Here is a 12447-nt window from a genome sequence, read left to right as displayed (position 1 = left end):
TCGCAAAATGGTAACAGACCAAGTTCTTGTATAGGATGGCAATGACTGCACGGTGCTGTCTGTGCTTGATTGCAAACGCTAATTAAAAGATAGTCACGTTGGGTGTCCTTGGTGTTCCCAAGAGTAGCATGTATTGCAGGACGAACTAGTAAAATGTTAATCTATGCATGAACCACCATCCCTTTTGTCGTTTGTGATTGCTGTGGAGTCGTTTGATTAATACAGGATATGAAAGGACACAGTGGGACTGTGCGGAGAATGACATGTTGCGGTACATAGACGGCGATAAAGGCAAACATTGGTTGTTTCATTTAAAAAAATTTTTTTATAACTGGAGGCATGCTCTTTTTTTTCTCCCTTTCATTTAATTTGGTGCAGGTTAGATTTGTAATTTGTTTAGGAGCTTTAGTGTCATTTCAACCTTGATGCCATTGGGAGCGTTATTGTCATTTTGGTTTTTTTTTTACTTTGAGCCCATAAAACCTAGGTGGATGTGGAGGCGTGCTAGGATCGGGCAAATGTTGCTCCTGTGAAGAAGAAGATCGGCACGCTGAACAGCCCCGTTGCCATCGTGTGGCTCGTACCCAGTTCGCTCTCTGGCTACGCCCTACCTGCTGGTGCTGCGTTTCTTGCTGCCGCTCTACGACCCAAATAAACCCCCTTTACACTCCAAATGAAGTAGCAGTGTGTGGGGACCTTTTTGCTGGCTCTTCTTCAATTAAACTCGCAGGATAATTTGATCAATTTTGTCGCACCCATCAAGGTCAGAGTAACGTTAGTCGACTGTGTGTATATATATATATATATATATATATATATATATATAGTGGGTACCTTGAAGAAGGAAAGGTGCCGAGGTTATCTATACATCTTACATAAGACTGTGGCATAGTTTCATTGTTGTAACATGGATTGAAATGATGCTTTAAATCTCTCACTGTGCATTCATGCAAATATTTCTTCTGTTTGCTTTTTGTACTCTTCCAGGTAGTGAAGCTAAAACAAGTAGAACACACCCTAAATGAAAAACGGATATTACAAGCCGTCGAGTTCCCATTCTTGGTCAAGCTAGCATACCACTTCAAGGTGAGATGGAATATATATTGTACGAGTTTTTTTTTTCCCTTTATGCGCCAAGAAATCATGCACAAAGAACCGATCTCAAGCCATTCGAAGTGGCACTTTGATTGCAAGGCCACCACTCTTTCTAAGTGTGTTTTTAAACGTGGTCCCCTTAAAACCAGGCACTATGCTTAACCCTCTAATGATCAATGTTACTAGAACCAACTCAGTTTCGCAGTTCCGGATATTGGCCAGCGCAAGCATGTGGCCCACGCGGTGGTCGTGCGAAGTAATGGCGCTGCGGTCGATTCTGGTTATCGGTTGACCGTGTCTGCTGCAGTGACACGGCAGCTTGGTATTGCACACGCATTCGCTCGTCTGCATCGATTTATTGCTCCACTGAAAAGTTATACTGCCTTCGTAATTACAGTTCATGGTTTTCACTATGAGTGACAGCTCCGCAAGCGCAGTACGTATCCTAAGGGCGACGTGAACGCTTTGATTTCAACTTCTATGCTATACTGCGAAGCTACTCCGACATCAATTGTGACTGGATGTGCCCGCCACATAAGGCAGTTCATAATCGATTATGTGGGAGGGGGATAAAAGCAGGATAGCTAATGAGGGAAGAAGCAAAAAAAAAAAAAGAAAAGAAAAGAAAATTGCCAGATTGCATGAAAAAGCTTTAAAAATTATTGTTTATTCGGCCATCTGCAAATGGAGAGTCCCCTTACTTCCAATACAGGGTGTCCCAACTATCATGCACAAAGATTTAAAAAGTATGCAAATGCCACAGTGCTGCACAGAACCAAGGTAATGTTTGCCATCGCTTGGAGACACTCGGATTATTTTTTGCATTGCGTCTAAATACGTAATTGGTCTCAATTAATTAATCAACATCTCAAATATTATAATTAGATTAAAAGTGTCAATGAGAAGATGTAGAGCAACATGAAAAAATCCCGATACAGCTTTCTGTTTCTCAATACGTGCTACATAAGTGTTTTTCCAAGCGTTAAAGAAGCCAGCAAATACACACAAAATTGCCGCGCGACTGGCCGCTAGAGGCACTTTGCGTATGCTATACTACACTGGCCTATAAGTTGGCAGCATTGTTGCTACTAGCGTAAATTGTGTTCAGTAGGTGGCAGAAGAGTGTGCTTGAACAGATGTTGTCATACTCTGATTATAAAGATGGCAGCATAATGCTACAGATTTCACACAAGTGAAGGAGTAAAATCTCGAGTATCATCAGAGAATGAAAAAATGTTGCAGTTTCACTAGAAAGGCGAAGCATTGATTGCGATAGCAAATTATTAGAAAGCCATACGAAGTGTAAGGTTGGTCATTTTATCAGCTGCATAAACTGCTGTAAACATTCGCTTACTAACTAAATTAACAACTGCGTTGTCACACACGCACAGGCAAACACGAACACATCTCGCTCGATGACCGCAGAAACTTGCTGTCGGAACGCTGGCCCATTGAAAAGCAGCAGTAGTAGCGAGCGAATTACCCATCGTGCTTCCTCTTGCTTCAGTGCTAACTAGGCATGCGAGAACAGAGCGCACACGAAGCCATAAGTTATCTTGAGTCCTTCAAACCTACCGCAGATTACCTCCAAAATAGGGTGCGCTCGGCTGCGCTTACCTGCCGCAGCCGAAGTGAAAGAGAAGATGCGCACTGACCTGCCACCCATTCCCCCTAACGCATGCATATCTCCCCTCTTCCCCCAAAGCACGTCTAAGAAGATGCCGCGGCATCAAGCCACCAGCCTTTACGGCTCACACTCGCAAGCTTTCCCTCGCACCTACCGCATGTGGTGCATGGCCGCAATATTATCATGCTTGGACTAACACGGCACGTCACAGCAACGGCGGCTTATTCGCCTGGAGTGTTCGTATAATTGTTAGCAATAAAATAATTATGGTAACGCATGTTTGTCACAGCAGCAGCTGTACGTGTGGAGTTGAAACGTTACAAAATAAAAGATGCTCCTTGCCTGGGTAAAACAGATTTAGTTGTGATGCCAGAGACTGTTGCATCTGATGCAATAATAATGGAAAATCACCGAGTAACTGTGGATGAAATTGCCCCGCTTGTTTACTTAAAGGAGCATCGACATGCATTTTTGACGTAGATACTCAACCGCACGCTTCTCATAAGTGAAAGCATGACACTTAGCAAGTATGAAAGGGGAGAAACACTTGTAGCACATTTTTATTTGATAGTTAAGATGGTTTTAAAGTGCTGGACTTGGCATCGACATTATTAAGACATCATGACACGGAGATAAATTTGTAAGGTCTTAGTAAGTAAGGCATTATGATGCTCATAAAAAAAGTAAGGTCTTATTATGATGCTCATTAAATAGCAAACAAAAGTGCTGCATGTGTTTATCCTGGCAGCACATACGAGGTCTGTTAGAGAGAGATCCGACCTTATTATTATTATTATTTTTTTTTTTTGCGAACACCTGATGGATATGAAACAAGCGCGCTTGCATCAGCTGACTTTGAACCTTCGTGCGCATGCACGAATTTTTTCCCGCCTACCGATAGCGTCAGTCGCTGGGATGCAGCGTTTGAGTGAAAGGTTGTGCGCAGTGCTCTCGTCAGTTCTTTATTGCAAGGAAAATGACGGAGCAACTGGAGCAGCGCTACTGCATCAAATTTTGCCAGAAACTGGGTGACAGCCAAATGGAAACCATTCGGAAGATTCAGACGGCTTTCGGTGACGATGCTGTGAGCAGCACACAGATTAAGGAGTTGTACAACCGGTTTAAAGACGGCCGCACATCGGTTGAGAGTGAGCCACGCTCTGGTTGGCCATCAATATGCTGAAGTGAACGCTGTGGTGATGCGGGACCGTCGTGTGACTATCCGAGAAATTGCAAAAGAGGTGGGCATCAGCACTTTTTCTGCACATTCCATTATGACCGAAGATTTGGCCATGAAGAGAGTTGCGGCGAAATTCGTGCCGAAGCTGCTCACGGTGGAGCAAAAGCAACTTTGTGTTGAAGTCTCGCAGGACATTCTGGATTCAATAAACAGTGACCCCGACTTCATCAACACCATAATCACCGGTGACGAGTCTTGGGTGTACAGGTACGACCCAGAAAACAAATCCCAGTCGTCACAGTAACAGCATTCCACGTCACCAAGACCAAAGAAGGCCCGCCAAGTGCGCAGCAACGTCAAAGTGATGCCGACTGCTTTCTTTGACTCCCGCGGTGTGGTACGCTACGAATATGCACCACAGGGTCAAACAATCACCAAAGAGTACTACAGAGGTGTCCTCCAGTCGCCTACGTGATGCTGCACAGCACAAGAGACCGAAGTTGTGGTCAACAGGAAATTGGCGCATCCATCACGACAATGCTTCTGCACATTCCTGGCAATTGATTCAGACTTTTTTTGGTGAAAAGCCAGACTCCTGTAGTTCTACAGGCTCCTTACTCTCCTGATATGGCCCCCTGCGACTTTTGGCTGTTTCCAAAATCAAGAGGCCATTGAAAGGAGCGCGATTTCAGACAAGAGAGGACATTATGGTTGCAACAACAGATGAGATAAACTTCATTCCGATAGAGGCCTTCTCGGAATGCTTCCAACAATGGCAGCACCGCTGTGAGAAGTGTGTGGAATCCCAAGGAGATTACTTTGAGGGTGATTAGGTTTCCAACGCTCCAGTTATGCAAGTTTTATTTCTTTGGCCAAAGGTCGGATACTTTTCTAGCAGACCTCATACGTGCAGCAGCTGCAGCAATCGTAATAATGGAACACACCAGTGTATAATAAAATGATGACGCATTCACCTTCTCGGTACCAAAATCGAAACTGGTTCATAGAAACAGGTCTTATAGTAAATTATTTGGGCTGTTCTTGCACTTCTCAGTATTTTTTCTACGTTATAGAGAGCTTAAACCTTGATTTACTGAAAAAAAAAAAGAGAACGAGAGAGCGGGAAATTGGAAGTATTTTCGCCATTACTCCTTGAAGTCGGGGATCAGCATACCATATAGTTTACGATATCCTCAAGTTTCAGAAAATGTCAAGATGGGTAGCATTGCAGCTTACAGACAAGCTTGCACCGAGTGGTGCATGACTGGTCGCGCAGCCCAACGGAAGATTTTTTCCCACAATTATTCAGGAACTTTGCACGTGCTGGAAAACTTGTTTTGGGCATGGGGGATATTATAGAAAAAAAAGAAAAAGTTGTCGCAGTTTCACCTGAAAGGCGAAGCATCAATTGCGATAGCAAATTTGTAGAGAGCTATACGGAGTATTGATATTAGCTTTATCAGCTGTATAAACTTGAACATGCAGCAGCACCGGCAAACACGCAGAACTGTTGTCGACGCCGTCGGCGTTTTGCCCGCGTTCGCTCAAAATGCGTGCGGCGTTGGTGACTGTTGCCGGAGCCTCTGATATAAATAGGCACTTGGTGCCGCAGCTAAACGTCGCCTCCCTTCCCTCCCCCTTCCCCCCCTCCCCCACGGCCCCACGTCGGAAGAAGGCGCGTTTGCTCTACATATATGGTGATTGTAAAGGAGGAAAGAGACGCCTACTTCTGCAGCCCTTAAGCGAGCACGGCGCAGAACGCGCGTTTGTTCTTCGCCGTGCGTTCACTCCCCGTGAAAGCGCGCGCCCCTCGCGCCCTTTCACTCGCACATACAGCGTTCGGCGCGCGGTGACGATTTCATCTCCATTGACGTCATACGGAACCTCACGGCGACGGCGACGCCGACGGCAGAAATCTGCTTTTGAGTGTCCATATAATTGCTATCGCAATAAAATGATGTATTTCTCATTTGCTCAATAAATTTTTGTTTAAATTTGCAGTTTTTATTTGACTGGCCCTCTATATGCAAAATATGCACTATCTCTCAAATGAAATGAAGAGTGTTGAACTCTTCTGAAGCTTGAGAAGGTTGTAATCATGGTGACATTCTTCCAACGTGCAGGACAACTCAAACTTGTACATGGTACTGGAGTATGTGCTTGGAGGCGAGATGTTCTCACATCTAAGGAAAAGTGGGAGATTCTCGTAAGTATTGCATAAATTCCTTCTGCCCCCCCCCCCCACCCTGCACGTATGAAACCCTGAAAGTTTGGTAGCCTTCTTTCTTCCTCAACCCTGTTTGTTCCTCTCTGATTTGTTGTTGCTGTTTCTTTGTTTTTGTTTTCTTTCTTCTGCAAGTTTGGTGCCACCTGACCATTTCAGTTTGCGGTAGGTAGCCTACATTAAACTGAGCTTCTCTACTTTAGATCGCCTACATTAAGCCTAGTTTATCATGTGGGAATAAAACTTAAAGTGCCTTGGTAAAGAAAACTGACACTTTGATAGGCAGACTTACTTTTGTGTCAATTAAGGTACCCTTGTTATTTATTCTTGGCACTTTCTTTTTTTTTTCATGTTGTTATTGGGTAAACTAAAGCTGATGCAGAAGCCGAAAGTGCACCACTGAAATTTTATTCTGTCTTGCCTTCATCACTGAAATGATTTCTTTCTCTAAGGCAGCTGTCAAAGCTGATCTATTTTCACTGTTGTCATGCTGTGAGATGTGGTGTCGCAGCAGGTCGTATAGCATTTCACAAGCTTAAACAACTGATTTCATACAACACACTTTACTGTACACGAGACGCTCCTAAATAACAACAAAAAGGCATTTTTTACACTGGCATCTAGCAATGAGCAGAGCGATGACGGAGGACACGATAGCAGTGGTCATATATTGTAATGACTCATTTCATTTTTCATTCTTATCACTTGTTGCGCCACGTGGCCTATAACGGTTGCACAGCTTCATCTGAACCATTTATAAAAGGCATTTATTTATAAAAGGCAACCATTTATAAAAAGTAGAGACAACAAAATTAATTTCTATAATCATGGTGCGTATCTTCCAACGTTTGAGATTCTATTGTTAAATGCATAATTTTTAGAGCTTGTTTTGAGTGTCGTGTCGACAGCAACAAGCTTGCAATCTTTTTTTTTTTTTTTTTTTTTTTGCATCCAGTTCAGGCCAAAACTAATGTCAAAAGAATAAAATCACAGACTTTTCAGAGCCAAATATTTTAAACCGGCTTGATTATTTGTATCTACAGGCAATGTATAATAACAAACGAAAATTTGGCCACTGTTATGAAAATATTTTATAAGTAAACTTCATAAACATCTTTTTGTCTGTGGCCCAGCTCATTCTTGCTGCGACTATGAAGCAACAGATTGCCTGTTCAGTGTCCTCAAAGAACAAACTGCAAATTTTTTAAAACAGTGAACATTTTAATTAATAAAATTATTTTTAGTATTTTTCACCAAGCTTTTGCATTTTCAGGCTTCCACTATAGTGATATTCAACTCTTAAGGCTGGCAGGTTTGCCCTTGTCAGCACCAGTTTATTGAGAATGCAGAACCACAGAATTACACTAAGAGTTAGACGACGCAGTGAGCACTGAAGTGTCTTTCCTCCTTATACCAAATGGCCTGTGCTCTGCTGTTCACATTTCATTGTGGCTTAATGGCATGCACAATAGTACACAAGCTTCTACATTCAACCAAGGCACATCATGCTGTGTGTACAGAGTGCATGATAGTGTGGGGGGAAGTTGGCAGCGTGGCAGTGCGGTTGTGGTGGCCTATTCGGCAGCACGGTCAGCCTTGTGTGTTGCCAGATAGCCGACAGTTCATGGGAGTTGTGAAATACTGCATCAGACGAGTAACTAGCAGCATTGTGTGGCACCAGATTTCGGGCTAATCGGCATGAAATGGTAACTACCGTATTTACTAGTGTAAGGTCCGCCATCATGCAAGGCCTGCACTCCCACTTTGGAGTGTGAAAATTCGCTAAACCTCACAGTAAACCTCACACTAAACAGCTCTAAACCTCGCGCTGTTTAATTTCTGTAAGCCGCTACTTTATGGCACTAGTTGTCCTGTTGACGATGACATTATCATCACCATACAACCGTATCCTGTACTATGACTTCACACCAAACTGCAACTTTAGTCGCCAACTGTGACAAAACGGCGCGAAAGCACTAGTTAGGCCTAGCCGGCATGTGCAGCGGGTGGCAATTTGTTGTGGGAAGCTCGCCCTTAGAATGTTTGTATGAGTAGGCTACATCGGCGATGGTGCATTAGATTGCGTGCACGGGCTGGACTGACGGCTATGTCCGTGTAAAGCGACGCTTGGGTTTGCAGCCAATCAGCTGGGAACTACCGGGAACATCTACCAATAAGTTTGTGTGTCCGCTTACTGGAGAGAACGACGTAAGGTTGTAGCTTGACACCAGGACCGGGTTAGAACGTACTTCATTATCGAGGCGCACGCTGGCAGCCTCAACTCGACAACAAGAAGAGAACACACAACGATACTCGAGCGCGTATATAAGCACTGGTTATGTCTCGGCGCATGCGCAACCAGCAGTAGTTTGCGAGCCCACAATAATGACATGTGAATGGCTTATCGCATGACGGATGACGTCGCAACACTTCCTTCACACAATTTTAGAAATTGTCATAAGTTAGGCGATCAGGTGGGTGCCGCTACCTTGTGCTCCTTCGTGAGGGTAACAGCTGCTCGTGATTGCCTGGACACAGTGGAGTCGTTGCTGGTGATGACGACTCCGGGCTTTGGTCTGTCGTCGGTGTAGTATCGGTGACGTCAGATGCATGTGGCAGTTCCACTTCAGCGACTGGGTCCTGTCGTACCTTTGGCTCGATGATCGATGGTTACAGGTGGTCCGCGTGCACGAACCGCACTGTGTTTTGCATGTACACTAGATATGTTAAAGACGACTTTACATGCGTCACTTCTCCGGGCCACCAATTCACCACTCCTCCACGCACAGAATGCACCACAACACCATCACCCACAGCAAACACTCGCGGCGGACCTCTGCGTATATCAGCAGATGTTTTTATTTTTTGAGGTCATTGCATCTTTTACGTCTGGGCACAGCAGCCACAATCGGGTCTGCAGCTTCCTTCATACAAATAATTCAGCAGGTGTCCTTCCCGTGAAGGTCTGAGGCATTGTTGATAACTGAATACGAAGTATCTAGTCTGTGTTGAAGCATTCTATTAGTGCCATTTTCTGCGTCTTCTAGTACCTGTTTAGAAGTGCTTTTTAGGAGCGAAGCTCCTTAGTCTCTCACGATGTCCGTTGTCGTCATCGTCGTAGCTCCCCGTCGCGCAAGCAGCGCGCATACCGACCGTGCACAGGTGTTGCGCTGCGCCGGCGCCGTTCCAAAACCGACGTCATGCGCAGAACCGTTCGCACACACTTAGCACTGCAGTATGGAGGAGCGCGAACGTAAGCGCAAACGTCGTGACTCTGATCCTACACTTCGAGAATGAGATGCGGCAGCCCAACGGCAACGCTGCGAAGCTAACCTCGAGCTACGAGCACGAGAAGCAACAGCACGCCGCTAACAGCAGCAAGACCCCGCAGCGAAAGCTCGAGCAGCAGTCGTAATCGTCCAAGGAGCTTCGCTCCATCATCAGCATTCACTTCGTGGATCGGCTGCAATGTTTTAGTTGTCTGAACTGCGCACTCCGCCCCACCATTAGACTGCGGGTGGTACAGCGGCGTCAGTGTGTGCCTCACACCATTAGCTTCAAGGAAGTCTTTGAACTGAGTGGCTCGAAACTGCGGCCTGTTGTCCGTCACTACCTCCAGAGGAAGGCCATACACCGCGAACAAAGAACGCATGACCTCACCGGCTTCGAGGCGGTTGTTACATTCATGATCTTAATTTCCAACCATTTGGGATATGTGTCGATAGTGACAAGAAATATCTTCCCTTTTTCTTCGGCGAAATCTAAATGCACTCGTTCCCATGGATTTTGACATACTTGTCATGATGACAAAGGTACTGGTGACGCTGCAGGCAGAACAGTCTGGCATATTTCACATTTGTGCACAATGTTTTTGAGGGCCTTGTCCATTCCAGGCCACCATACTAATGACATCGCTAATGCTTTCATTCAGGTTATTCCCAAGTGCTGTTCATGCAGCAAGTGCAAAAGACCATTTTGCCATGACTCCGGTATGACAACTCCGTTTGTCCATATAACGCACCCGTCGTCTACACTGAGGTCCAACCGGCATATTCACAACGGCTTTAGCTCCTCAGACACTGCTTTGGGCCATCCATGCCAAATCATGTCATGCACAGCCCTCAGCACTCCATCGCGTCCCGTTTCCCCGCTGCTGCCTGTGTCGGGTAGTGGTAAACGAGACAATGTGTCTGCATGCTGGATGGCTGTTCCTGGCTTGTGTTTGATTCTATAGCTGTAGTCGGCCAAAAATGTCAACCAGTGATGCACTCTTGCAGTGGCAACTGCACTGCCCTGCCATTTAGGATCAAACAAAATTGTCAACGGCTGGTGATCGGTTATTATATCAGAGGGTTGCCCGTAGAGGTACTTGTGAAATTTTTTTACCGCAAACGCAATACTAAAGTTACGTTCACACTTGGGAAGCGGCAAGCGGGCGGAACGGCCAAAGTGGCCGGAAAATCTTTTCTGCGCATGTCGAAGTTGTTCACATTTGTATTGCTACCGCCGTAGCCGCCACTGCCGCTTTCGTCCACATCCATCTAGTCTGTGTACGTTTATCGGCGTGGTGGCGTTCATTATCGCACCATTTCGAGCGGTATCTTCATTCATTGACCCACCCGTCATCAAAAGGGATCATTTCGCGCAACTTCGCGTGTCATCTGTGACCTTCGGTAAATTCCTCGTTGACCTTCCGTAATTCTCCTCACACGGGCACGGTAGTGCTTAGTCGCAGGTTGGTGCATAGGCGTGATTATATTTCTTTAATAGCTTTTAGTTACAGGTTGTAATAACATTTCATCATTTCGTATTATTGGCGGCGCCTCCAGGACACCAAAGCTAAAACCCGGGCTGGCCCTTGTGTTGAGGCTCGCTGAAGCCTGCGCGTCCTACGTGAGACCTACGCTCCCAATCTATTGTCGTGACGAGAAAAGCACCCTGCAACGAAAAAAGCACCCCGCGACTTCTGCAACATACCGTGCACGTGCGAGGAGAATTACGGAGCGCCATCGAGGAATCTGCCTAACTATTGTCTGCCATGGAAGTGGAAGAAGAAATGGTTTTTATACTTCTACCTACTTGTTTTCTAGAAATGAACAATGAATAAACGGAAGACACGGACACCTCAGAAATGGCGGTGGTGGGTTCGCTTGGCGTTGTAAAAGTGCGAGAAGTTGGGTCATGCTAAAGCTTCGTTGCCGCACCTCCTGTTGCACGACATTGAATACTATCGGGAATATTGCTGACAGTACGTTTTAGTACCACTCCAATCGTAGAGGAAGGGGTGGTTCTTGATCGCGTCGATCAGCATTGCAGCCTACACTTTTGGTGCCATGTTCAATTTTACGACCGGATGTTTACATGCCAGTGCAGCTTCCGGTCGAGCGGAACAACTTTCCGCCGCGTTTCCGCTTCGACGTGGCGAAAAAATCGGTCCGAGACCGATTTGGCTCGCCGCCTGTTTTTTCGCCTGTTTTGCCGCTTAGGCGGGCAGAGCGGCAAAACGCGGCATTTTCGCCCCCTGCGCTCCTTTCACTATGAACAGTGGCAGTAAGCAAAAGCAACTGGCTTTTCCTCACCATTTACCACGTGCGATAGCACTGCACCTAACCCATAATCAGATGCATAACATGTAATCCAAATTTCTTTTTTACATCATAGAGTTGCAGCACACTTTTATCAGTCAACATTTCTTTGCATCTTCCGAATGCCTCATCACATTCCCGTGACCAGTGCCACGTAATTTCTTTTCGCAGCAAGTCGTGCAATGGTTCCAAGACCGAGGCCAAATTTGGCAAAAATTTCCCCTAGTAGTTTATCAAACCCAAAAAGGCCTTCAGCGGGGTCGCGCTAGTGGACCTTGGTGCTTTTCTAATGGCTTCTACTTTTTCCACCGTTGGGTGCAAGCCATCCTTGTCGATTTCGTGCCCCAAGTATGTGATGCGCTGCTGAAAGTAGCTGCATTTCTTAGCGTTCACTTTTATGCTGTGTTCACTTAGACGTCGCAGTACTTGCTCCACTCGTTCGTAGTACTGCTTGTAATTCTCACCTGCGATGATTACATCATCTAAATAGCAGGCGGTTCCCGGCATATTGTGCAGTATCTTGTCCATGACTACAGTAAAAGCTCATTAATTCGAATTTCACGGGGACACTTAACGAGTTCGAATTAACCGAAATTCGAACTAACGAAAGTGATTAAAGAAAGCCACATCTGATGACAAAAACAAGGTAGAGCACCTCTAGGTACATTTATTTGCAAAAAAAGTCCGTAATGGTTTTCTGCTTTTTGCCTCTGAAAGCGATTGCCGCTGCTTTATC

The 12447-nt window shown here is 45.5% G+C and overlaps 1 protein-coding gene across 12 annotated transcripts in view; it reads left to right on the top strand.

The window, feature by feature from the left end:
• Window positions 1-12447, top strand: part of LOC119433476 (cAMP-dependent protein kinase catalytic subunit 1) — a 408857-nt gene that overhangs the window by 341012 nt on the left and 55398 nt on the right. For all 12 annotated transcript variants that reach the window (XM_049658854.1, XM_049658858.1, XM_049658856.1 and 9 more), the window contains 2 exons: window positions 988-1086; window positions 6026-6108. In XM_049658854.1, coding sequence (XP_049514811.1) covers window positions 988-1086; window positions 6026-6108 — 182 coding nt within the window. The remainder of the gene's footprint in view (window positions 1-987; window positions 1087-6025; window positions 6109-12447) is intronic.

Source organism: Dermacentor silvarum, chromosome 11, assembly GCF_013339745.2.
Source record: "Dermacentor silvarum isolate Dsil-2018 chromosome 11, BIME_Dsil_1.4, whole genome shotgun sequence".
Taxonomy (NCBI): Eukaryota; Metazoa; Arthropoda; class Arachnida; order Ixodida; family Ixodidae; genus Dermacentor; species Dermacentor silvarum.
Note: the sequence above shows the minus strand (reverse complement) of the source record. Positions and strands in the feature narration are given on the sequence as shown.